This window comes from Anomalospiza imberbis, chromosome 2 (genome assembly GCF_031753505.1).
Source record: "Anomalospiza imberbis isolate Cuckoo-Finch-1a 21T00152 chromosome 2, ASM3175350v1, whole genome shotgun sequence".
Classification (NCBI taxonomy): domain Eukaryota; kingdom Metazoa; phylum Chordata; class Aves; order Passeriformes; family Viduidae; genus Anomalospiza; species Anomalospiza imberbis.
Window position 1 is genome coordinate 79,209,247 of NC_089682.1, and position 27,811 is coordinate 79,237,057.

Consider the following 27,811-nt stretch of genomic DNA (forward strand, 5'->3'; position numbering starts at 1 on the left):
TTTTAACTGAAAGTCACACTGTCACTAGTTTTTTTTTCCACTAATAGTGAGAGATTATATAGCCTCCACTATTTGTATTCTTTCTACTGTTTCACATTCTTTCAAGACTATTAGGAAATGTTATGTTTGAATTTAAGACTTCTCATTTGGTACTTCTGTGACTATTCAATATATAATACTAATTTTAAATGTAGTGAAGTGTTTTACAAGAAATATTTCTCCACTAGAAAGTCTGCAGAAAAGCTTATTTCTTACAAGTCATGCAGGTTCATATGCTGCACTGTATTACTGACTAATGACAGGTGGACTCCAGATTCTTCTCTATATCCAGCAAAACAAATCTGAGATCAAATTTTAAAAAATGCTGCACTCACAGTCTAACATGTTCTGTCATCTTCATGATCTCTCCAGTTCACTTAAGTTTAAGGGATTAGTGTTTTGGGTGGAGATACCAAAGATCAAGAGATGGGAAGGATTCAGGATGCACAATATTTCCAGTTTGGTTTGTCTGAATATGTACAGGCAGATTTGCGTTTTTTGAGAGAATGTATAAAACCTAAGCTTCCCATTACATCCCAGTTAATACAGATTGTACATCTGTAGGAGTGAAAGAACATCTTTCACTCACTATGCAGTGCCCAGGCCAGGGAGTTGAGTTTGTGTGTTAGAATACCACTTTTCATTTCCACACATAGCATATTTCTTTTCATTACAAAACGTGCACTGGTATTTTAAAATCTTGCTTCTGCAGATGAAATAAAATGACTTGTGTACTGGCTTTTGTGCATTGCCTTTTATCTGTGGGTCACAATGTTTTACATATGCAGGAGGCATTATTGTCCATGCTTACATTTGTAGAGTGAAATAAAAATGAAATTGCTGCTGCGAAAAGCAGAGGGAAATTTGAATTGCTGTTTTATTGCCTAAACTTCACCATAGGAAGGTATGTGTGCTTTGGCTGGTCTGTCTGGGGATCTTTGATAGCTGTAGGAAAGTGTAGGCAATTGTATGCAAACACAGATCTCTTGCAACTCGCACTCTTCTGTTTAAAAAGGCTGCTTATCTTCCTCAGTGAAAAAAGAAAATTGAATGTGGTTTTGATCCAAACATTTGTCTTGAGACTTAGAAGATGTGGCTTGTGATACTTGATTTCTATAGTACCCACAGTGAAAGGCTCCTTCCGCCAAATTGTTCTTGGTTTATTAAGAGATTTTTTAAAGGAAAATTGTTGTCCTTAGTATTTTTTTTAATGATTGCCCAATATATTATAATAATGAGGGAAATGTATGTTTATTCATCCTAGGCTTGACAGTACTGAAATGGACCACAGTGAAAATGAAGAATTTACGCTGGCTTCACCCTTACCAGGAAAGAAAACTGACAAAAGGGACGACTCTGATCTTGTAAGGGTGAGATGTTAAAAATTAATGTGATGACATTTGAGATCATTCAAAAAATATGTTGAAACATGAAACTGAGCTGATATTTTAAACTACTGGAAAATGTGTTTAGAGTTGGATAAGAAAATACAATCAAAAAAAAAGGCTCTGTTTCTCATAAAATTATATAGGTTGCAAAAGACCTTTAAAGGTCATCAAGTCCAGCCATTAACTTGGAAGAGTGAAGTCCAACACAAAATCGTGTCCCTGAGGTTACAGAGGCTTGGAGAGTGGTAGTATCCTTACTAATTCTTACCAATGGAGATATATAGATATATATATATATATATAGAGATATATATATATATAGATATATATATATAGATAGATATATATAGATATATGTAGTCCACTAATAAGAAAGGTTCCTAATGAGGATGTAAACATCTCACTCAGATGTAGTGCTTTAATATGTAAAAGAAGGTGTAAGCAGGCTAAATATTACCTTAAGCAGTATTTATATCTGTATCTGAATACAGAAAAATAAACCACAGAAGAAAATTATATTTGTATTGTAATCTAAAATCAGGTCAAATAAAATAATACGTATTTCGCTTACCACTAGTAAGTTTCACTTATTTGTGCCTTAATAGCAGTTGACAGTCTGTAAATTTTGTAGTATTTGGAATACGCATGAGAAAGTAATAAGATCAGATTTGCTAGAATTGGATTTTCTAGGCTGCATTAAAAATGTCCCGTATCTGATGTCACTGCTGCTTTATTTCTTTTTAGTGTCTCTGACATTTCTCTTTTCTCTCATTATGTCATTCTGGTATATTTTTCTGGATTGCTTGGGACATACGCTACTGACTAGTAAAAATTCCTGAACTTTTGCTTGTCTTGAAGTATAAATAACTATCTTATACTGTGGGAAAAGCAAGCCAGTTAATAACTAAATAAGAAAAATCTGGAATCTCTTGTCAAAAAAAAACCCACTTCTGTGAACCCTAAAGTCTGAGAGTCCAGACAGCTCCTGGCATGCAATTCATGTTTAGAAGCATTAGTTTGAGCTGGTAACTACTGAGAAAGCTCAGTGTTAAAGCAAATACAGGTCAGTGTCTTGAGTACTTTTGAGAGCATCATTCCTCTTCAAATCCATAAGCAAGTTGCTCAAGATCATGGATTCAGAACTCATGTTTGGTTTTTTGGCAATGGGGAGCAGATTACAGCAAGCATTAACTGAGAAACAGGATTTTAATTGGGTAGCTGAAGGTGCATGTTCTACAGGTATCACTCTTCAGGATATCTGTCTACATTAACACCTTAGATTAGCGGATTAACACCTTAGTTCTAAAGTTGTGGGACACTGTTTAGCCCCAGTTTCAAAATTGGCAGCAGTCACTTACCGGCTAAAAGGAGCTGCAGTGATAGATGTGCCTCTGCAAAAGCAAATAAAGTGGGGAATAATGAGAATATCACTGAAGACATGAACTGACAGGAGATGTCATCATTGTTCAAACATTTTTCTTTCTTTTTTCTAGGGTAATTTTTTGTCCTTCAATCTCTTTTCCTTTTTACCCTCATATCCTTCTTAGATTTTCCTTCTGCTTTTCTTGAAAAAGGTTTTTGGTTAAAATGGAGACATGATTGAATATGTAAGCTGACCTGTATCTTAGGTCACAAGGCAGATGTACAGGGAAAAAGTCTTCATTCAGTTTTAAATGATGTATCTCTGATTATGTAGATGAAACTTCAATGTGGCACATACTAATAAATGCATTGAAATACAGTAGTGTTACTATGAAACAAACATTGGTATAGAAACACAAATAGTGTAAATATTTGGACTCTCGGGTAATTTCTTGATGTGAAATGAAAGACTCATGGTACAGAGTATGAAATGTTGGATGGGTAATATTTTCTGCTTTTATTTTTCTAAGGGTTGGTTGGGGCGATATTACCCTAGTAGCTGCTTGTTGAAATCTTTGCACTGTTTATGGTTCTTTACTGTGCTCTTTAGAGAACTAGAGCATGGAGAAGAAAAGGAATAGTTTCTATGAATATGTTTTCAAACCTTACGATTCAGAATGGGCTCTACCTTTGTTGATATGTTAGAGGAAAGGGCTGCCATCCAGAGGAACCTTGACAGGCTTGAGGATTGGGCCCAGGGGAACATCAGGAGGTTCAAGAGCTCCAAGTTCAAGGTCCTGCACCTGGCTCCATGCAATCCTCAGTATCCATACAGGCTGAGGAATGAAGGGAATTGAGAGCAGCCCTGCAGAGAAGGACTCTCAGGGTCACTCCTGTGTGAGAAACAGGACACGAGCCAGCCACATGTGCTCACAGCTAGAAAGCCAGCTGTGTCCTGGGTTGCATCAGAAGGAGAGTGGACAGTGGGGCCAAGGAGGGGATTCTTGATGTCTCTTGGGATCCTCATCTGTAGTGCTGTGTCCAGCTCTAGGTCCCCATTGGAAGACAGACATAGAGCTGTTAGAGCAGATACAGAGAAAGGCCACTAGAATGATCAGAGGGCTGGAACACCTCTGCCAAGAGGAAAGGCTGGGACAGTTGGAATTGTTCAGCTTGAAGCAGAGGAGGTTCTGGGAAGACCTTATTGCAGCCTTCCAATTTGATAGGGGCATGTAAGAAAGATGGAGAAAGACTTTTGACTTGTCCTGTAGTAGTGGGACGAGGGGCAGCAGTCTTAAACTGAAAGAGGTGAGGTTTAGATTGGACATAAGAAAGGGATTGTTTACAGTGAGGGTGGTGGGACACTGGAACAGTGTTGCCCAGATGAGTTGTGGATGCCCCATCATTGGAGATGTTCAGGGCCAGGTTGGATGGGGCTTTGAGCAACCTGGTCTGGTGAAAGTTGTCCCTGCCCATGGCAGGGTAGTTGGAATGAGGTGATCTTCAGAGGTCCCTTCTGATCCAAAATGTTTGTTTTAAGGCTTGGCTGGGTTGCTTTGCTGCTCAGAACAAGTGTGGGTACAGCTCTGACAATAGTGACTTGGCAGCTACCAGTAATTCCTGTGCTGTCTTCTACAGTTGTAAAGTCAGGTTGCCCACTGTCTTCTCTATTAGTGCCTTGCCAGTGCCAGCATTGGAGCCAGGCATAAGCACCCTGCAGCTCACAAGAAGGGCTGAAGGCACAAGTTGGCAATTCCCATCTTCTCTGTCTTTATATTTTCCTGTTGATAGAAATGCAGTTATGGATGTTCTGTCCTACTGTGTTGGACACAGCAGAAGATACAAATAAGGAAGGCATTACACACTTCAGGGTTTTAACTACTCACCTTTCAAATAATCTTTCCTCATTGTCTGGTATTTTATATGTAGGTGTGTGTTTATATTTTTGCAAATGTTTTTGGAATGGATATGGTAAACAATCTGAGACAACTTGTATAATTTGAAGACTCTGTCTTGTTGGAGGAAGCTTCTACGTGTGACTGTTTAATGTGGCTGGTTATTTTTTCTAACTTAATGGTGCAATCTTGCCTCTTCAGTCAGAGATAGAGAAGCCTAGAGGAAGGAAGAAAGCCACTATCACAGATTCAGAAGAGAAGCTAAGCATAGATGACCTGAATAAACTGGGTCAAGAGCAGAAGCTTAGAGGTAGTCAACGGGGAAGGAAGAGACCTGCAGTTGTATCAGAAGCTGATGAAACACAATGGCAAGAGGAAAAAAGGCTAAAAGAAGATGTGATAGAAAGTGAGGATGAACAGAACAGTCCACCAAAGAAAGGGAGAAGAGGACGCCCTACCAGAACAAATAATGGGGCAACACCAAAGGAAGAACCAGTGGCAAAGTCATCAAAAAGGAGCAAAAAAAAACAACCACCAGCAGCTGCAGTGGAAGAGGAGGAGGAGGAGGAAGAAAGGCAAACTGAAAACATTGAACAAAAACCAAAAGGCAGGCAAAATAGGACATCAAAAAGAACACAGCAGAGGTAAGTCCATCTTCTTGTAAGCTTTGTGGTTTTTATCTTTGGACATCAGTTATAATTTGATGCTTTGCAATTTGGGTCTTCCTCAAAACAGAGCAGAACCATCTGAAACTAGTACAGTTGAATCAGCACAGTCTACGCCACAGAAAAGACGAGGAAGGTCATCACAAACACCACCAGCACAGCAAAAAAAAGTGTAAGTCTTCTAAATCTGTGTTTAGTGAAAATTAAATAATGCCTCTGTGCCCCCAAGCAAACCTTTACTGAAAATATTTCAGAATGCTGTAGTTGACAGTTAACAAAATAAATTGCTATTGTTATTTCTAAATTGTTTTCCTTAGCTGCTTCTCCTAGGGCATCTCACAACAGAGCAAGAGGCTGTAAGTAATTTTAATGTGCTCAGGTAGCATGTATGTGGCTTTGCTTTTTTGGGAGAAAAGTCAATAAAGCATACAAAGGCCTTGAAGACAGGGCTTTACTAGGACTTAAAGGAGAGGAAAGTAGCCTTGTTTGTTTCGGGTAATGGGGAAGAATCAAATTGTTACTCTGGTGAAACAGAATTGTGGAGAATTAAGTTTATTCTGATTCTCCTTAAATTAATGTTCGCTTTCTAATTTGTGGCCTTCTTACTATCCACTTAAGTAATTTTCATGTGCAAAAGATGTGTTGTGACCAGTGAAGGGTAGTAGCTTCTGAAAATGCTGAAGTGCATTAAGTTCATTAAACGAAGGTAAATTTGTTGGCTAGCTTCATTTTTTTTGTGCCTGCTGTAGGAAAATACAGGTATCTGTACCTTTTCTGTACATGTAGATAATATATGTAAGCAGAGGTGCACAAGGGGTTATTTGACCACTTGTATCAAACTGCAGCTCATGGAGAATATTTACTTTTCTAGAGCCTGGTATAAATTCCTTGGGGCACTACTTGGGGACATCTACTGTCTGACACTGTTGTATATCTCTGTTGTCTTTCTAGCTTCTGGGCTTAGTTTGCATCACATTGCTCTTCCTCTGGCACTGTGGTGTACTGATTTGCCTTAAATCAGGGATCTTCCCTACAGGAGAACCTTGTCTGAACAAGCTTGTACTCTCATTTCAAATTCTGGCCTCACTCCGGATCACATGATCTGGCATATTGCATGCACAACATCCTGACCTTTCCAGTTTCCCTGCCTCAGGTCAGACCTCTGCTTCTCCTTTACTTGGTAACCAGAAACACAGGACCAACACTGGTTGGTTACTCCAGAAGTCACTACTACACATGCAGTAGAACAAGAGTTGGAAACTGCTACTGCCATGCAGGGAAGACAAACCAACAAGTTATTGTTGGATGATGTGCTATGTGGTGTTTGTCAAACATGTCTTTTACTAAATACTTAAATAACTTTTCTCAGTGAAGTTAGTATGTTTCTTTACTCCATTTTAAGCTGACAGTAAACTATATCACTACCCACAATCAGTAGCAAGCATAGCTGTCGTTCGCATGTATGTACATTATTCCTGTCAGGGTTCAAAGTTGTTGGATCTATTCTAGATTCCATTTAAAAAAAACTGGGTTGTGTTTGTTTGTTTTATCAGACCACCCACATTTTGACTGTTCTTTTTCCAAATCTGCAAGAAAAAGGTGAGACAGTAGCCATTTCTCAGTCTTCAAAGTGCATTGTAGTCAAGCCTTTCTCCCTCATCTACATCAGTTTTCACTGAAGGAAATTGATAGACTGAGCCAGCATTGTGTACCACAAGATAAATATATTTATATCAAGTGCTTAAAGCTTTCTGGGCTCCTTGGGAATAGATTTGGCATAAGAATTTGGGATTTTGCGTATGAGGTGATAATGTATCCTGTGGGTGGTAGTGTATAACCTATTTCTGATAGCAAATTGGGTTACCAATTAGCACATGTGAACAGGCTTATTTTTGTGATATGTGAAAAGAAGAACTAGCTTGTGAATAATTCTTCTGCTTCCTTTTCAATTCTGTTGCTTCTACTGGTCTTGGAAGACTTGAGTTGGGCTAATTTGTGTTAAGGGATGGCATGTTGGTTGGTTTTGGAAATACTATAATTGCTATGCAATTGAGAGATTTTATTTTGTCTGAATTTTAGTGGTTCTCAGGATTGAAAATTCCTACCACTTTCATGATGTGATGGCATCAGAGTATGATTGTTTTGGATCTGTGCCCCCACTGGACATTGAAGTCTGTCTGTTGTGTGCCCGGAACTGAGTTTCTGGTTTAATTTCAACCAAAAGGTCACCAACTTTGGGTGCACCAAGACTGCACCTGCAGTAAATGGGATGATTCAGTGATTTGATTCTGAATTGTGCTACTGTAGTGTGGGTGCAGCTGTGGAGTTTTTGATACATCTGTAGTTGGCTTTTTTTTAAAGGCAAGGGGTGTTGGCAAATTCTTGTTTTAAGCAAATGGGTGCTTTCTGCTTGTGGCACAAATCCCATAACCAACACAGACAGTTTAAGATATTGTTGACTGATTGTTCTTGATTGTCGTGATTAAGGTATTGTTACACTGGTTATCCCTAAGATAGCTTGGAAGATTTGCGTTTTAGGTGTTAATTTCATGAGTAGCAATATGGGTTCTTCTAGGTCTGAAAAAACATAGATGCAGTTATTCAAATTTGTTGTGTAAGAAGTCCTGGAGAAGTAGAGTACATCTGTTCATGGAATTGAATAGGGAAAAAACTAACAAACAATATTCAGTCTGTGGCTGTTTGGCTTTTCCTGTTCACTGGTTAGTGTTGTGTCAACCCATTTTGGCCTGTGTCATAGCACTGAAGATAAAAATCTATGTCTCTAGAGGCAAAATTGTTCAACTTTGTGCTCCTGGCTCTCTATTGTGGAACAATTTTGCTTTCAAATGGTGTTGTCCAGCCTCCTAGTTTCACTTCAGTTCTGTGCATGGATGAACTAGATAGGTATAAAAGACAGCAGCATTATACATTATATAACATGAAAGGGTAAGGCTGCTGTTTTTGTGAACTGGAATGTTTGCTCATACAGTTTACACATACATATTGTAGATGTATAGCTGCTGTGAAGCTGATCTTTATTTTTCTTCTCATTGTAGCCGTGCGGGGCGTTCTAAACAAGCAGCCAGTAAAGAGAATGAATCCAGTGAAGAGATGGACATGTTTCAGAGTGGTTCACCTGTCAGTGATGATATTCCCCAGGAAGAAGTAACAGAAGAAGAGGAAGTTTCCACAATCAATGTAAGAGAAATGTGTGACCTTTTCTTTGTGAGTCTTTGTGGTGTGCTCTGTGTATTGACAATCAGACAATGACCTCTGTTCTTAGAATGGCTTCTCCCTATTTTTAGAACTTAACCTTCCTCCTTTAAAATAAGTGGAGTGGTTGTCAGCTGCCACTGTTGTGTAGTGGAGCTGCACTGTAGTTTCCTAGAAAAGCTGCATTTCTTAGAAAATATCACTTCTTGTCAAGTATCTTGAAGTTTCTGTCCTGTGTAGCCTTTCTTATCTATATGCCAGAATTGTGTAGCATCTAACAGGAATTATTTTCCAGGTGACTCCTGCCATTCTTCTCATCTAGATTTTAATAATGAATAAATCTTCTTCATACAAAACGGACGCACAAAATGAATAGTACTGGGAAATAAGCATGGAGTCTTGGAACAGAATCCTAAACTGATCTCTTCCTCTTAGCAGCATATGTTAAAATGATTTCACTTTTATATTTCTTTCATACAAACACATTGGCAATGTTAGTCACACTAAAACTGAGAATGCCTTCACCCTTTCGGATACATCTAATGGTTGGAGCATCTGAGGGTATGAAAACTCTGAGAAAGGAAACTGCATTGTAGTGAATTCCATTAAGGATGCGGGCTCAGTAACATCAAATGAAGTTAGGTCCATTAACTGAGACTTGTACTTGTGACAAAATGAGTAATGAATGACACAGTATATGGGTACTCAAACTTTATTGAGTGGGCCTGAGCATTTTCTCCATTATAAAATGTATTTGTTCTTGAATTTTTCAAAATTTTTCGGTAAAACCATTTAAAATATCTTTTCTCCAAATAGGTCCGTCGCAGAACTTCCAAAAGGGAAAGACGATGAGTGAGCATGTAGTTACTAGCCTTCCAGGTGAAAGCTTTGAAGAATGCTTTCAATATAAAGCTTGAGACTGAATGAAGCTGTTAGTGCACAAATGGGGTTGCTGAAGAAAAGACAAAACCTATTTTACTGCCCCTGCATTTGCAGTCCCTAGGTCACAAGCTTTAGCCACACACATGTTGATATCATTAACTGTGGATTTTTGTGAAGTGTAATGTGCGCTGGCTTTGTAGACATATGAACTAAAGAAGAAAACTGTAAATAGTTCTTTTTTTAATGTTTCTGACTTATAAAGTGCTTGTATAGCTTTTATCTGCGGCTTTAAACTGACAGTACCCCACTGTTTATTGGATCGATTGATTTAAAAAAAGAACAGAGTTTGTTGAAAATTGATCTCAAGCAATATCTGTCAGTGTTCGTATTTGTACTCTTGTTGACATTTAACTGTGAAAAACAAGTCATTTGAACAAATAGTGCCACATTCTTTTGCCACTATTTGTCAAGGAGGAGAAGAAGAAGAAAAAAAAGTAGTTGTTTCCTTCATGAATATAACCTTCAGTGTTTACCTTCAGGCACCTACCTGTCATCAGAGGTGCTAAATTACTTTCTTTTACAGTTGAACAATATTGGATAGAATAATACAAGAGATGCAAATTTTGAAAGAAGTTTTGTTTTACACCTCAGTATTGATGCCAGACTTTTCTGGACTTGTAGTGGCATTGAAAATTCAAAAAGGATTTAAAATATTTTAATTTTAAAGGTGTGTTATTAAATAATGTACTGAATACCCTACCCATTTTATCTCCCCCTACCAGTTTTTATTAATTACTGTATCAATAAAATTCTGTAACTGAGTTTTTAATAGTCTAGTATGTTAATGTGTATAGATACTTCCTTCTGAACATGATGTTCACAAAGAGCAAATTATTACTACATTATAATATGAAATCTGATATATAAACATTAGTGAAAATACAGTTCTTATTGCAATGTAAAGTTAATCACAAAGAGAAATTTTATTGATGCAGTGTGTCTTTATAAAGCTGTTCTTGAGAGCCAAGTGTTTTGTATTTTATAGTGAAGTTGCATGTTTATGAAAAATGTGCTGAAAATGGGATGTAATGTTTTTTTTGAAACTCGTATCTAGCAGTAGTATATGGTAGGTTGCCTCATGAGAGATCCTTTTATTGAGAGTTTATTGTACCTTTCTGTTTTGTTTTTGTTTTTTGAGCCAAATTTTTTTGGTATGAAGAGCTAAGTTTTTTGTTGAATAACCAGCTGTCAATTATTATGGTCAAGGTCTTCAAGATTTGAATGAAGCTACATTTTTATTCTGTGCTACAATAGAGAGAGGTTGGTTTGTGTTGGGGTTTTTTTGGCGGTTTTTTGTTTTGTTTTGGGGTTTTTTGTTTTGGTTTTTTTTTTTTTAGTTATAATTGGAAAAAAAAAACAACTAAAGAAACAAAATACATAGAGCAGTAGCCTGTATACAGTTTAACAGTTTACAAATTGTCTTTGAACCAAAATATATAAATTACTATACTCTGCTTAGCCAAGCACACATCATAATTTCAGGTGCTGTTCTCCCTCTGGTTCCTTACAGTTGACAACACATGAAAAATAAATTTCTAACCTAAGAAAATTTTATTTCACTGAATAATGGAATGTTTTCACATAATCCATCAATAAATAAGTTATTGTTGCAAGGTTGCCTGTAAAAATTATAGGAAAGGATAATACTAAACCACAAATTCACCAATTTCCAAACTGTAAGATCACTAATAAAACAAGCAACCCTTAGAATTTTTTCATTATTCTTTTTTTTTTTTTTTTTTGGTACCACTAGGAAAAAGTATTAGATTATTTTGCCTCATCTTAACTTTCCCCCTCTTCCAGTATTCAGCTTTTCAACATTTATACCTATAGATATGGGGGAAATGCTGACTAGAAAGGCAGTTATGGTTGATGTGAATTGACTTTGAAATAGTTGGCACAATGGAACTGGCTTACTTATGCTTCAGCAGTGCAAATGCAAGTTGTTGAGGGTTTTTTATGGTATAAAATGATTGAAAGCTAGCTTTGTATTTTCCTCTTTGACAGAATTGCACTGAAAACATTTATGGAAGATGTACCTTTAAGTCAATTTTATACAAAAATATGAAAAAGTAATGCTGAAACTGCTGCAGACTCTTGAGGCTTTATGTGCATAAACATGGTTAGGTTAAACTTCATGGAATATTGATGCACCATTACTGATCATAATGTTTATTGTAAATTTAAATTATACTTTTGCAATTTAAATGTTGATTTCTTGGGTAATGATGCATAAATCATTATTTCTTGAGAAATGGGCACAGCAAATATGTCATTCGTATATTCAAACCTCTTTTAAGTTCATTCTCATCTCATATAAAGAAAATGAATATTTTATGTACTAACATTTTGAGATCTGCATACAGTAGCTACAATAGATTATAATTATGTATAAAAGATAAATTGCTAACATTCAGTTAGCATGTTCTTCTGCAATGATAATGTTAAGTTTATAAAAATGTACTGTATTACATTAAAAGATCAAATTGAACTCACTGTAACAAGTTCCAGTATGACATTTTTGTGAGATTACCAAAGTATCTTGCTGTACTTTGCAGCAAATACAGCTTTTGTTACATTTCCTTTTTTTTTTTTTTTTTTGCTGCAGTGCAACAGGAAACTTTCAGTGATCTGTAGTTCATGTGCAAAATCCAAATAGGGATTGTAATCTTTATACTAGTATTTAAAAATAATTCACTGATTCCAGAAGCATGGTGGTTTTTTACGTGTCACAGGCTGAGATAATGAATATTTAGGGCTAGCTAACCCCACTAATAGGAAGGAAACATGAAAGTGTTTGGAAGTTATGTGACTATACCTGTTCCACCTCAGATAATCAGAATCCTGTATTAACTATACTTGACTCTGCCAATTGATTTTTTTTCCTAGCAAAATTGAACACTTTTTCAAATATTTTGACACTTGCTGTTTTGACATTTGGATCTCTGTGAACAAAAATATTAGTTTACAAAAAGATACTAATATTAAAGACATTTTCACCAAAAATGAATATGCTCAGTTTGTGAGTAACTTGCAAAAAACTTCAAGTCTTGAATCCTAAATACATTATTCTGGCATAGCATTTGTCATCTGATGCTCTAGAAAAGGCACCACCAAACATGAGAGGAGTGTGTGCAGTTTTCTGGCTGCTTTTATTTGCATGTGTAGGTTTTGATAGATTATCCAAGTCTGCTTTTGTGAATACACACAGTAGGTTTTGGCTCCTGCAAGTTTACTTATCGTTCATACTTATCCCTATCACTCTGTGGGGTTGATTCTGAAATGCAGTCATCCTGCGCAAGTACAAGTGCAAACTCAAGAACGTTTGAATATTCTCACAGTTGTCCACACAGGATAGGAGGATCTTAAAACAGGACATCAGCAATAAGCAAAATTCTGAGTTTGTGGATGGAATAATTTTACAAACTTGCCTGTGTTTAAATATATATATTGTAGAGATGGATGCATCTCTACCTCATCCAAGTAGGTGCTTGGATGAGGTAGTATTTTACAAATACTTCTTTAAAGAGACACATTCAGGTATGCCGCTGTGTTTGATCAAGGCCTCATGTCTACAAACACACGTGACTTAAGATGAGTTCTAGACCAGTCATCCATCGGGAGGAATAGAAGATCTGCCTGCATTCTTTTCCTGTTGTGCTCACAGATTGCCATTCCAGTCTTTGCATCTTTGTTGGATGTTGCCTTTACAAAAGATGTTTACTAACTTAGGTGAAATGTCCTAACACTGACTGAAGTGACTTTATTCCACAGACAAGCCAACTTCCTGATGTGTCAGTAGGTTTGCCCCACGTCCTCAGGATGCCCTCTTCATTGTGTACAGTACAGCTTCTGCTATTTTGTTGATCATGGAAAAGTAAGAAGCTGAATGTTGGCAATTGGTGAAGAAATACAGACAAAAAAACCTCCACCCAATTTGCTTTAAAGTTCATTAAATTCTGTTGTCTAAAAAATCCGATCTCTTCACAGTGGTCCCCAAGTGCCACTGTATTTGTGTGGGCAGGATAAACATGGTCTTGTACAGTGTGTACAGTAAGGAAAAGGTTTCATGCTTGCATTTTTTTCAGTACCTCAGTACAGTCATGATGTGGTTTTTAGTAGCACTTTCTTTTCTGTAATGAAGATGTATATTGTATGTTCATTTTGAAACAGCAGCATCATATCGACATAAGAAAGAAGAAAGCCTCTAAATACAGATTTCTACCCCTGCGAATAGGTATTTCAGTAATGATGCAGTATGTTGGAATTACTTGAACATACGGGTTCTTTGAAGGATGGATAACATAAGGTGTTCGATTTGCCTAGCTGTGTTTCCCATACTTGTATCCTACCTCACGTATGTAGACACAAAGCAATGCAGCATTTTGCAAATCAAAGCAGTGTTACTGAACACTGTCCCTGCTTACTTGGAAGTAATTTTGTTATTAAAAAAGAAATTGCAGGTCACAGATTTGTTAGTGGTTCTGAACAGAGTCAGTGAGCTGATGGCTTCAGATAATGTTCTGTAATACTATGTCAGCAGTGTTGTTTTTCATTATTTTTCTATAGGTAGAAGACAATTGCACAAGTTATGACATGCAGTGTAAGAGAACATGAGAACTTAGTAGCAATATCAGTGGTGGTAACTTCTGTTGCTGTCACAGTGTAGAAGATTGTGTTAGAATGAAACAATCTTATCCTAAAAAGCTTTTTCTTTACTATGTTGGGAAGACAAGCTGATAATGTAAAACAGCTTTCATCTTGATCACAGCACCTTGAAATAGTCTGGTTTGTAACAGCTGGCTTCTTTTGGTAGATATACTTTAAACTTGCAGGTTCCTGTGTTCTTTGTAGTATTATTTCTATTTAGCAAAATTAAATTCTTGTAAACTCAAGATATTTTGAAGAAGATAAAAGTTTTTCTTATTTAATAAAATAATATGGTGTTCATTTTAAGCAAAGAGGTTTTTGGGGGTTGGATTTTGTTGAATAACCAGTATTTTTATAGCCATACCTATCAATGCAGTAACATGTTACATGAGCGTGATATGGATCACCATTTTTCTGGAGTCTTTGACCTGCAAGACACTGAAAGGCAGTAGAAACTGCCTTTGTGTTTTCGCCATTACTCTTATCCTTCAATGACCATTTCAAAAGATGAATAAATGATGGTTTAATTATCTTCTGCTGTAATCTCTATGGTTTAGGTGATGAAAAAACAACAGTGGGATCAAGCATGTGGTTGGGTGAAAAGTGGGGTATTAGGGATGGGTTATTGATTTGAAAGGTGCTGGAGAGATCAGTAAAGAGTAGGGAATCACCAGATAAATGGGGTAGGAATGCAGTTTCTTGATATGAGATGATCTACGATAGGAGTATTCTACTCAAAACAAAAGCTGAGATGCAGAAAACTAAGTTGGTGGTGACAATATTATTTTTTATTTAAGAGAGGAGAACAGAGCATATGTTGCTTTCTCTGATTTGGAGGAAAACGTGTAAGAACGTGGATAGAATTGAGACTAGTACAAGAACTGTTTGTGGGAAGAGAGCAATGGCTACTGCTGAGGGCAAATGTCATTAGTAAGTAATTTGGAACAGTTTGGCAAAAGAGGATTCTAACCTCCATAGGCAGGAAGTAAGGCAGCATTCATTTATGTGCTAAACTAAAATTGGGGCAAAAGAGGTCAAGGTATGAGCCATTGAGAAACAAGAGCTTTTAAAGCTGCCTAATAGCAGCAGCCCTCACAGGTCCACATTGCAGATAGCAGCATTTAAGCATTGGAATTATGTTTCCTACAGTGCTGCTCATTCAGTCTTTCAATGTGACCTCTTTCCTCAGCAGCATTTTGTGAAACCCTGATTATCTGCTCTTCCTTACTAATAATATATGTTCTCAGCAGCCTGGGATGATTCTCCCCTTCTTTCACATATGGATGTCCTCTTCTACAGGATAGTTTGAGTCCTATGCCCAGTCACTGCTGCTTTTCATTCCTTTCAGTGGGCCCCAGCCAGGCAGGCTTCTGAATCTTTCTGTTTGTAACATGGGCTCTTTGCTAAGAGGGTGCTTGGTTGCTGAATGGCCTCTTCAGGGAAGCAGTCACAGCAACAAACCCAACATAGTTCAGGAGTGTCTGGATGGCACTCTTGGTCATTAAGTTTATTTCTAGGTAGTCCTGTGAGGAGCAGGGAGTTGGACCTGATGATCCATATGGTTTCTTTCCAACTCAAGTTAATTTGTGTTTCTAAATGCAGCTGATGTGCTGCTTGTTTCACAGGCATTGAGCTGTAAAGCAAAAGCAGTCTGTGGACTGCAGGGCGTATTGAAAAAGGTGTGCCCAGGTTTGGTAATTCACAAGAGAAGTAGCAGTTGAACTGCTGCTACATTTTGATTCCTCATTTTCCCAACTCCCAAGCTCCTTCCAAGGTTTTAGGTAATAGTATTTCAACAAAATTAGGAAGGTGTCTTCCAAAATCTGGCATGTGTTATCCAGTGAAATGGCAAGTAAGGACTCCTCTGAAACATAAGTAGCCAGCTATGTGTTCCCAAATACACTGTTTTCTAAGTCAAAAGGAGCAATAATACAGAAAGATTTAGACAGAAGTTTCCATTCACTCTTTCTTGCTTCTGGTATTTCCTGGAAGAAACAAGTCTTTGGTAGGAATGTGAAAGAAAATGAAGACTGCTGCAGTAGGGAAGATGAAGTTTTGCCAAACCATTTTTGTAGTCATGGAAAGAACAGGAAAAGTTACTCAGGAAATACGTATCACTTCAGCAACATTTAATGATTATATACTTGGGTGCTATCCTGACAAATGTGTGATTGTGGACTATGGGATATTACACTTATTCTCCATGGGATAGTATTTAATCTCTGTAAGGATCTAAAAATTAATTTTGTTTTCATCTGAAGCTGTTCAGTTACTTTTATTGTTTATCTTTCTATAACTGTTATTTAATATCTGGTCAGCATCCGTTGCCTGTTTTCAACTTTTGCATTTAAATAAAATAGGGAAGTGATACATGGCCATGACACAGAATTGCTGTCATTTAGTGCTATATTTACTTCAGTTAAAATATTTGATGTAACATGAGAACACTTTAAATCCATACTTAATTCATTAATATATTCAAAACTTGCGACTTTGTAATCTTAGTTTCTGTGCTACTGTTTGATATTGAATTGGGAACATTGTTTTATTTTGTGTTGTTTTCTGTTTATGCAAGAAAAAGAAGTCCTTAGTACTGTAGTCATGTCTGCTTAGGACCCACCATCCTATTTAACTTCAAGACTTATGAGGACTTCTAAACAGTTTAAGTAGCTGGTTTGTCCCATTTTGTTATAATTGTAAAATTGCCCACGTGTTCCTCAGTTAAAATTTCTGAGGTGAATGACTGAGACAGCTGGAGGGCTTCTCTCAGTGGATTCCCTGTCTGAATCTCTGGATTCCATGTTCCTGTTAATCAAGTGTGATGTTCCTGATAGCCATTACTTCTGCTAGATATAGGGAGATACTAAACCTCACATCCTCTAGTCTTTCAAACACATTTTTCCATTCCTCTATTGTGTTAATTTCAAAAGAAGTGGGAGTTTCACCTCTGCCAGGAAATTACTTCAAATTTTTAAATGTTTTTCTTCTGAGCCCTTTTGCTCTTATGTGTAATTTGTCTGTCATGGTCTTGATATCAAAAGGCATTTCGATGTTTTGTGTATTTGGGGTTTTTTTAACCACATAAATTCAGACCTTTGGACATCTTAAGCTGTTTAGTTCCCCTGCAGGCATTCTGTCCAGGTGTTCTGCTATTTATAGACAGTGACTGTAGAACAGGCGAGTAGGCTGTGTCCAGTCCTTCTGGGAAATAATTCTAGGAGGTGAGTGGTGAGAGTGGCTTCTGCCAGGACTCAGGGGACTTCTGGAACATTGAAGATCTACTCTATTCTAGTTATCCCCTGTACACCTGCGTGCAGCCTCATTCATGCTCTTGCAAATCTGGATTTCACCACACAAATTCCATCATGAGAGCTCATGGGGATCATCTGGCCCACTGACATGGTGGGATTTTTGGGAACCTTCTCCTGTGCTTGGCAGTAGCCAGCTACTGCTAAACTACCAGCTGCACTAAAAGTGGTGTAACATTTTCATGGGAGTGCAGGCCAACTCACTTGAAGAAAACATTAGTTGGTGTATGCACAGCAGGTGAGCTTTGAGAGACATGAGCATTCTACTTGGATTTTCTGTCATTTGGTATCTGCTGCCAACGCATTCCTGCAGCTGAGAGGTGCTGAAATGCTGAGTATGAGAGGAGTGAGAATCCAGAACATGGCAGCCTTGTGTATGGCAAGGGGAACTCTCCTGTCCCATGTGCCAGAGAGAAATACAGCCATGTAGGAACTGTTGTTATTAAAGTAGCAGATGTGTGTATTTGCTTCTTTTCTGCAATTTCTGCTGTTAGCCTTCTGAAACATCTGATATTTTAATCTTCTACAGAGCAGAAACTGAAATAGTTTTGTCATGTGTAAATTTGTAAGAGAGGTCAGATTGGGAGTATGTGCTGAAAAACTCAGGTGTTCCATGGTTATGGCTTCTTTGCACAGCTATGGAAATGTTTATTTTCAGTTGTGCCTCTTTATTTTTCCTCTTACACATTTACATGTTTAATATGCTGAAAAAGGTTTGAAAGCAAGGTTTCAAGACTTGAACATAGTATGTTGTTTTTCTTATTTGAACCATGGTTCTTACTTATCTTCCTACGTTGTAGACTGCTGTGGAAATAGTGACTATGAAAGGGAGAGCTACCAAACTAGGGAGAAATCCTCAGGGAGAGTGGAGATCACTGTTGCTCTACACAACACGCAGCATCAGAGTTCAATAAAACATTGGCAGTAGCCATGGAAAACTCCTTGGAAGGAAAGTGTCATGTGCTAAATACTAAAATAATCTGCACATACCCTGTTATCTATTTGGGATTTTTGTATCTCTTATACCTTTCTGTTTCTTTTGATGTTTCTGCCCTGTTCCTGTCTACTTTTATACCGTTCCTTTGTGTTAGTTGTGTCTAAAGACACAAATACAAATAAGGAAAACCCAAGTTTATCTTAAAAAAAAAAATGACTAAAAGTCCTAAAGTTCTGCCTGCTTTGTCATCAGCAGGTGCTTTCTGCTCTTTTCTGTATGTTCCTGGGCCCACAAGGCTTTGATGAACAGCAGTGATTAAAAACAGGCCCTGAGAAAAAAGGTTCATCCCCCCCATCACTGGAACATGTACCTGTTTGCACAGATCTGCTGTGGCTGAGAGCCAGAGCTCTGCAAGAGGAAAACTCATAAATGAAAAATAATGGAATGGAGTAAGGGAGTAAATATGCTTTTCAAACCCTATGAGAATATCACAGGGGAAAAAAAAAGGTGATTCACATGGCATTTTTAAGTTATGCAGTGAATTTGATATTGGTGGTGTTTGAATGACTTATTGAGAAAGTGTCTCTATAAATAAAAAATCTAAAGTATTTCAGTCCTCTGCAAAGAGGAGTAAGTTCATTGAACACTGCATGGACAGTCATGTGATGACCAAATCACACAACATTTTCTCTGCTGAAGGGAAACAGTATAAATTTGTGTAACTGAAGGAAAATGGGTAATGGGTTTCTGACAATTCTCTCAATTTAGTGAGCTTGTATCCCAGGAAGCCCTTTGCCCAGTCAAGATGCAGGGTTAGATGATTTCCTGCAGAGGTGGGGCAAGAGGTCAAGGGAGGAACACGCAGTTAGGGATACAGAACATGCATTGGTCAAAATGATTTTGCCAGTCAAATATTTAAATATGCAATAGTGGATGGAGCTGCGAGATGAAGATGTGATTCCTGGGATGGGAAGAAGCTGCAAGCTAAACTCCATCCTGGGCTGGTCCAGGTGGTAATCCATAAAGTATCTCATTCCAGGGCATACTTGAATTGATGAGACAGAGAATGAATATTCTGGCTGCTCATACTAACACAAGTTTATTTGTTTTTTTTTTTTTTTTTTTTTTTTTTTTTTTCTCTTACACTTGTAGATAGCCCAGATAGCCCAGTTCTTGGCTTAGGAGGTATCAGTCAACCACAGGGGTAGAAACAGTGGTTGGATGAGTGGACTCAGCAGTGGTTCAAGGGCTATTCTGCCTCAAGGCTGGTAACAACTGTCTGGGATCTATCGGGGGATGTGCTGTGTTTAATGCCTTTATCAGTGACCTGGAGGAGATGGCAGAGTGCTTGCTTATGAAGTTCCCAGATGACAGAACATGGGAGGGGGCAGTCAGCACGCTGGCATACAGAGACACTTAGAATCCCTGGGGAAATGGGACCACCTCATGCAGTTGAATAAGCACCCATGGGAAATCCCATGAATAAGCCCCTGCAGAGGAAGAACCCTTGACGATGATGCAGTGCTGGGGACTGACTAGTTTGGGCAGTAGATCTGTTGAAAATCAGCTGGGGGAGTTGGTTTTAATACCTCACAGTAGGATATATTAATAGGAGCGAAGCAAGTGGGCGATTAGTAGGTGGTGATTATCCCTTCTACCCAGTAGTTATTAGACCACATCTGGATACTGTGCTCAGGTTTGGCACCCTGAGAACCTCATAAATTCCTGTGAGTTCAGTGGAGAGCTGCCACAATGGTCAGGCCCAGAGTACAGGCTCTGTGTGGGGAGGCTGGCGGAGCTGGGCTTTCAGCATAGCTTTGGAAGAAGAGCAAAGAAGAGCAGCCTGCTGACACTGGCACAGAGGGTACTGAGATGATGGAGCCAGGCTTTTCACAGCAACATGTGGTGGGAAGAAGGGCGACAGAGTCAGACACTGAACCTGGGTGTAAGGCTGGGTGCAGGGAGAAGCTTATAAAGACAAACTGACCAGAATGGACTCAGTAAGGCATGCAATCAGGTTGCCCAAGGAGAATATATTCTCTCATGTAGATTTTCAAGAACCAGCTCTGTAAAGCCCTGAGCAGCTTGGCCTCACCTCATGCCTGACCCTACCTTGAACAAGATTTTGGCCTACAGACCTTATGAGGTCCCTTTCTCCCTGAATTATTGTATGACCCTATTCCTGTAACAGCATAACTTTTGAAGTGGGAATCATGAAATAGGCTTGACATATTTAGGTCACTCTACTATATTCTACCTGCCATTTAGCATCACTGCTGGCGAGTGTTAGCATAGTTTAGAAGACAACAAATACAAAATGAATAGATTGGTTATTCTCAAATTTTTAGATTTGAGTTCAAAATAGTTTCTCGTACATTTGCGACATCTCTCTCTCTCTCTCTCTCTCTCTCTATATATATATATATATACATATATATATATATATATAGCCATGCCTGCACACCTGCAGGCAGCTTGAACTCAGATTTTTACTTCTAGCTGATTTCTAGTTATCACTACCAGGAATATATGCACTGTTATGCTAATACAGTATGTATGTATTATTATTATTATAATTATTAATATTAGTCATGTAGTATAGTCAGGGCCCTGTATGGCCATGGGATTAATTCATGGTTCTCCTAATCCACTGAGTACTAAATTCAAATCTTAAAATACTGTGGTGGATCTAGATAAGTAAGGAACTACTTTAGCATAGTCAAGTTTGAAGAATTTTAAATTCTTTTGGTATGGTAAGATGAATATTCCTCAGTGAATGATTGCCAGCACTGAAGGTTGCTGGAGACAGATTTGAGGAATTGCATATCTGTTGGGGCAGCCAACAGGTGCAGTAGTTTGTGCAGCAGTTTCTGGACTGTGCTTTGAAATCTTGTGGGTGTTCTGAAAGTTTCTTCTAGGACTGACAGAGGACTCTTAAGAGCCATTTGAGGAGCATCAGTGTGCTGCTGCTGCTGCTGCTGCATGTGAAAATGCTGCAGCATCGAACAGGTCTGGCCTGTTCCTGAACAAAGGGGGCTCTGAGCTACTGTTCAGCTGATTCCTGGCTGAAGTGGACAGGGGCCTTTTCAGTAGGTATGGGGCAGCCCTCGAGAAGCACTGCCCAGCTGAGAACATGGATTCCCATAGCAGCAGTCAGTGCAGGACAGAGGCAGGAACATTGCTGTGAGCAGCAGACACATGCCCTGCCATGGTGAGGATGTGGCACAGAGCACAGACCCCAGAAGAGTTGGGTCAGTGGCCCCTGTGACATCAGCAGCCTCAGCCTGAGTGCAGCTCTAAAGGGCTGGGGCTGAGGAGTGCTGGGCACCTCTCATCAGGGCTAGCACATGGGCTTTTGTGCCTAGGAGGGTCCATGTTGTCCATTAGCAGAGCTGTGGGAGGATGAAAGTGGCTGTGCATCATCAGTGATGACAAGAAATATCCACCAGATCTTCTCCAGGACCCCGCAGGTCCAAAAGCTCCTCTGTCCTGAGGTACAGGCAGAGTCTGTTGGATAGGAAGGCAGGACTCTCACTATGGCAAAGGCTGGTGTCTTCCTGGGCCTGGAAGCATGGCTCTTGCTCTCCCTGCAGATCTGCTCCCAGGGAAGGGATTCACTCCAGCAGCAAACCAGAAGCTGGAGAATCCCTGCAGTGCATCTCTGTACCTCAGCTGGTAGCCCTGGGAGAAAGCAGATAATGGCAGCAGTGGGAGAATGACCTGTCTGCTGACCCAGTCTGGTATCTAGGGAGGCCTGCTGTAGTCTTGGATTGTGCTTTTCTTTGTGGGCATCAACAATGTACCTTGGAAACTAGGAGTGACAGAGGAGGATACAGTGACCTACCATCAAGTTGTCAGGTTCATTAGGTTGTCAAACAAACAGAATCAGGGAAAAAAGGGGGCTGAAAGGGGCCAATTTTGAGAAAAGCAGAGCTTTCTGGGGAAAAATCTGTGGCCTTTTCTGGGAAACTGGAACACGTACATGCCTCTCTGAAGTGCTGATACACTGACACACACAGCATGAGGAGCAACCAGCAGAAACTGAAGATCTGCATGCAGTTGCAGGGCTGTGACCCAATTCAGATCACAGAGGTCTGGTGAGGTAGCTCACATGGCAGGAGTGCCACCATGGATGGATCAAAGCTCTTCAGAGAGTTTGGAAAAGGAGGATGACGAGGGGGAGCTGCCCTGTACATGAGTGCAGTGGGGGGCGCATCGAGCTCTCTGTGGGACGGAGGAGGAGCCAGCTGAAGGCTTATGGGTCAGGATTAGCAGGCAGGCCAATGGGTGACATTGTTGTGAGTGTCTGATACAGACTTCCTTCTCAAGAAGTGGACAACTTGAGACAACTGAAGCCTGGTCCCTGGGGGTACTTTAGCCTCCAGAAGTTCCTTGCTGCCTCCATCTGTGGGTTTGTATTACACTCTGCCTTCTAGGTAACTGCAATGAAAAAAATAGCCATGGGAGCAAAGCCCTGAAGAATTACATAAGGAGCTGAGTGTTACTGCTGCAGTTGAAGGAAGACACTCTGGATGATTTATCTCACTGTACAAGGACCAAAGACTATGGATATCTGTAGCTTGGCCATGCCTCATCTGCCACATCCCTCCTCTTTTAATGGGGATGGCAGTGTTTTGGCTACTGCAATGTGCCTGGCTGCTTATAGCAGAGAAAGTAGGTTGGACCTTGACCTTCCTATCCTAGAAAGACAAAGCTTTAGCCCCTGCATCTTGAGCACAAACACTGCATTGCCTTCTCTCCAATGGGCTTTTTTATCCACCTGAACTGGACAAGTTAAAGAGCCTGATGGCAGAGCTGTTCTGCTGGCAAGAACTGGAGAGAAAAGGGTGATGGAACAGCTTCTACCTCATTGCAAAAATGTTTTATTTAACACATGGTTTGTTTTGTCACCCAGTTCTCTCCTATAGCACTAGAGACTCCCAAGAGTTATTCATGGGTAAACAGGGTGTTTTATTAAACAGACACAGTACTGTAACCAGGACTGTTTCCATTCATGTGGTATTCCTCAGGGATAAATCTGTGTGTTCCTTCATCATAGAACTCATCTACTGAAGAAAAAACAAGGCAAAACAACCCACTGGGCCTTTTCCTGTGTTCTGTATGTAATAGTTATTGGCAAGGATTTTAACTTTCCTTCCTGCAAGGATGGCTGGTTTCTTTTAGGATGTGGGAGATGCCCGTGTATGTGATGTGAATAGCCAAAATCATGTCAAGCAGAGAAGTTCATGGACTGGACTGGAATTTGTTGGGAGAGAGGCTGAGATCAAGGAATGGAAAAGTGGCTATACTGGGAACTGTACTGTACAAAAGAGACAGACTGCCTCCAGGAGTGGCCAGAAATGGGTATCTAGGGGAGAATAAGAACAGGATAAAAATATACAGTAACTCCCCCAGACATCACTGTTGCTGTGAGCTATTTTCAGTCCACAGGATTTCCTGAACTAGTTGTGGTTTAACTGTTTAATAACTTTCAATGGATCTCTCTTTGAAGTCCAGCTTCCCTTTCAGCCCACAAAAGCTACACATGCAGGGTGCTCCCTGGCAAGAAGCTACTGTGTGAACTGCTTCTGCTGATGTGTTTCTGAATCCAGTTCCTGCTGCTTTCATTTGACCATGCCTAGTTATGGTGGCAGAGGATGCTGAATGGTCAGCCCTTTCATAACACTGCTTCAGTTACCTCTAGTTTGGGGTGTTTTTGAAGACTATAAGGAAGCCATTCCATGTATTTAAAAAATGTTAGCAAGAATAATCAAACTTTCCCAGTTCTTTCTTTTTTCCCCAGTTGTTTCTTTTCTTTCCCAGTTGTTTCTTTTTGACATTAGGAGACTGGCACTGTCTCTCTTCTGGTATAGTGATGGTTCTCTATTTCTTATAATTCCTACCACTGGGTTTTCTTCTTTGAGCACTGGACTGCTTTTTTAATGAAAGCATCTACCAAAATGTCGAAGTTTTGCTGATGAAAGTTAACAGTCAGTGGAGAGTGCATCTAGAAAATTCCCTAGCTACGAGGGAAATTTAATTCTTCCAGCAGGGACTGCAATCCTTTACCTTACCCAAATAAAGTTTAAGTGGCAGAAAACATGAGATGAAGAGACAGTACTTCCTTAAACCATTGTTTCCTTTAAATGTTATTTGATCTTTGTCTCAGACAGCTGAGCCCTCTTGCTTAGGATCATGAACACTGCACTGGCCCCAGTGTAACAGAAGCTGTATGTGAGCCAATCCGAGCCCAGGAGAACTTCTTCATCTGAAACTGTTCAGTTTTCCCTTAACATGTATTCTTGTCAACTTCCTTCAACCTATTAAATACTCCCAAATTTCTCAGTGGCTCTATTACCTTCCCTACATGCAAATTTTTACAAAATGTTGCATGTCAAAGTTTATTTAGGCCTTGAAAAATGTCTGCCATGACAGCTGCATTTGCCACTTGACTATCAGCCTGGAATTTTTGTAGGTAACTGCTTCTATTTTTTTTGCTATTAAAAAAATGCCATTACCAGTTTTGCAATCCAACCCTTTGCACACACCAAAATCAGTAAGACAGGTTTTTTTTTTTTTGTTTACAGCAGGATGAGAAAACTGTCCAAGATCAATCAAGATCAATTTGTAATTCGCTGGAACAGTGGTCTGTTTCATACCTGAGGAAAGGGTGTACATTTCTCAGTTGTATGACCAGTATAGTATTTGATGAACTTAGTAGCTGATAGTTAGTTAGCAGCACATATAGAATGACCATAATATCCTGTTAGTCTGCTACTAAACAGTCAAAAAAACCCAGCTGTGTAGGCTTGTAACATCTGAACAGGAAAGACCTCACTGGCAGTGCCACCCTGTTAGTAGGAGCTCCCAGTGCCTACAAATTGCTTGTTACAAGCAAGTAAATTTTTTTCGTGGTTGGCTTCTTCAAAATTTATGGTCAGCCCTGCAACATTTGATTCTTTAACTTTGGTTTAACTTAGCCTGTGGTGCTGTCATCTGTTTATGCTTCTTTGTCTCTCTGTTCCATGTTGTTCCATGTTAATGTGAATGAGCTTCATAGCCTTGATTTTAGTTTTTCCTGAGTAAATATATATTTCTAAAGGTTCTTCAGAAACAGGCCTGATTATGTGTATGACTTAGGAGGCAGCTGAATGTGATCAGCAATGAAAAAGGTGCCAACCTTCCCACACACAGATTTCATGTTGCTGTGAACAATGCCTGAATGTGTCCATGATTGTGTTAGGAAAGATGATGTCATCCTGGCTTTTTACTGGCTTACATTGGTAGAGATGTGCACATCACACTTTAAGAGACTTGGAAACTGCATGCTGTGATTGGCGTCAGAAAGACAGGGTCATAATGGCTCAAAATGTTTTTGTAGTTTCTCTAAGGTTGAATAATACCCTCACACTGGGATACCCTGTGGCTTATGGTGAGAGGGGTCCCTGGAGCCAACTCATGGTGCCCTGATCTGGGGAGCTGCAGGCCAACCCAGGGTGTCCTACTCACAGCTACAGTTCTGAGAAGGCAGCAGAAGGTCACTCCCAATCAAGGGAAAGGTGTAGGAGGACATCTACATCTTGCCCCTTCCTCACCTGAACAAGAGCCCCTTTGGGTTGGGCTCTGGACAGGCACAGGCAGAGGTTCTGGGGTGATATTTCTGTGCACACTGCCTGAGCAGCTGTTCCCCATTTCCTCTGGGGGAAAGGGGCTCTGAGCCAGGCAAAAACTGCAGGCTATGGCCTGCAGTCCATAGCTGGTCTCTGCCGAGTTGACCCATCCATGCTGTAACTGTACTGAAAATTATCTGTTTCTGCAGGATTTATATGTTTTAATTAGCATGGTTTGATGTGTGATGTGTGGGCATAAATGAACATATTCTGAAAGTAGTTTCTGCTACTGTTTTGAACCTCTGTGTCCATAAATCCAAGACTGTCAACATGTCAGATTTGGTGCTGTTTCCAAAGTGTTGTTTTATATTCATGTTGATGCTGTACATGTATTGAATAATTTTTTTAATCTAGAAAATTAATGTTATTGTTGTGAGCAACAAATAGGCTGTTTGAAAAGGCTAAGGTTGAATTATCAGTGTGGCCAGTAAGCGTTAACAGGAACTGCTTTCTTTGTTATTTTAATCCGGTGACATTGCTGATAAGGGGCTTTGAGTTAGGAGAAGAAAGCAGGTTCAGTGCTTCTGCTTTATAGGCAGCCATTCTCTCTGAACTGGGCATTATGGATCATAATAAACAGTTTAAAAGCACAATATGCAAACAAGACAAAAATATCCAATCATCGGATAATAATTTGGATTGCAGTGCATTTAAAATTTGTATACTTTCAGGAAAGAACAGATGTAGATGCTACAGAACCTAAATGAAAAAAATGAACTACAGGGCCAGTTAGGGTATGTGCTTATAATGGCTTTAAATAGATAAACAGTGTGGCAAATAATTTTTGCTGCTCAGTAGAAGAAGTGCCCAGGGAGGCGTGGAAGAAAGCTGAAGGGAGCAAAAATTCCTGGATACTCCTGTAAGAAGCTGATGAAAGAAGGATTACTTAAAATAATTTAAATATTGACTTGTGCTCTGGGTAATTTCCATTTGACTTAGTGGAAGTTCCTTTTTATCCAGATTTTAGTCAAATCCATCCATGCACATTGTTATGCTGAAGAAAGATTATTTTCTCAAAGACAATGTTTACAGTTTGCAAGATGATCAAACAGATGGTTTAAATTTGTTCTGATACTCTGTGTTTTTTCACAGTCTCTTTGTAAGTTAAATAAACTTGAAAATGATCAGTGTCATTTCCCAGATGAGATAGCTGTTTGAGGACATGCCTGTCTTCTCTCTCCGAAAAGATAATCTTCATCTTCAGTAAATAGCAATGACTCTAGTTCCCTGCTATTCCAGGACTTTTGCTTCTCTCTCTGCTCTCCAAAATGAGCCCATGACCTCACCGCCTCATAGCGTAGCTTCTAAAAGAGGTCCTTCATTATCCATTGTCTGTGGACATTGTCCATGTCCTTTTCTGTTCCTTGTTCTGTTCCTGTTAGTCACCCTGACTGATCCATTATAGATCTTGTCTTGCATGACAAGAGGGAGCTGGGAAAAAGCAGGGCAGCATGAAAGAGGTGATATTCCCAGTGTGCCAGAAGTGATATTCCCAGCGTGCAGCTATTCAGAAGTGCAGACATTTCCTTTTAGCATCCCTCCAATTGTTCAAACTCTCTTTTTCCTTGCTGGCAAAGCACCCACTGAAGCCTACAAATGATAGCCATGTGGGTTGTCTTCCAGCAGGCTGAACGTGTCACTGTTTGTCCTGTGTGTTACAGGCTGATGCTGCTTTCTGAACTAGCTCGACTTTGTTCAGACTGGCTGGTTTCAGTCCTGGGTAGCAGGCAGAGCAGCAGCTC

The 27,811-nt window shown here is 39.4% G+C and overlaps 1 protein-coding gene across 4 annotated transcripts in view; it reads left to right on the plus strand.

Annotated features, from left to right (window-relative positions):
- Positions 1 to 12,514, plus strand: part of PDS5B (PDS5 cohesin associated factor B) — a 102,186-nt gene extending 89,672 nt beyond the window's left edge. Inside the window, exons 31-35 of one of the 4 annotated variants that reach the window (XM_068181979.1) lie at positions 1,304 to 1,409; positions 4,886 to 5,328; positions 5,420 to 5,521; positions 8,406 to 8,547; positions 9,379 to 12,514. In XM_068181979.1, the coding sequence (XP_068038080.1) occupies positions 1,304 to 1,409; positions 4,886 to 5,328; positions 5,420 to 5,521; positions 8,406 to 8,547; positions 9,379 to 9,414 (829 nt within the window). In that variant the 3' untranslated portion in view covers positions 9,415 to 12,514. The remainder of the gene's footprint in view (positions 1 to 1,303; positions 1,410 to 4,885; positions 5,329 to 5,419; positions 5,522 to 8,405; positions 8,548 to 9,378) is intronic. The other 3 variants (XM_068181980.1, XM_068181981.1, XM_068181982.1) reach the window with 3 other exon arrangements.
- The last annotated feature ends 15,297 nt before the right edge of the window (positions 12,515 to 27,811 follow it).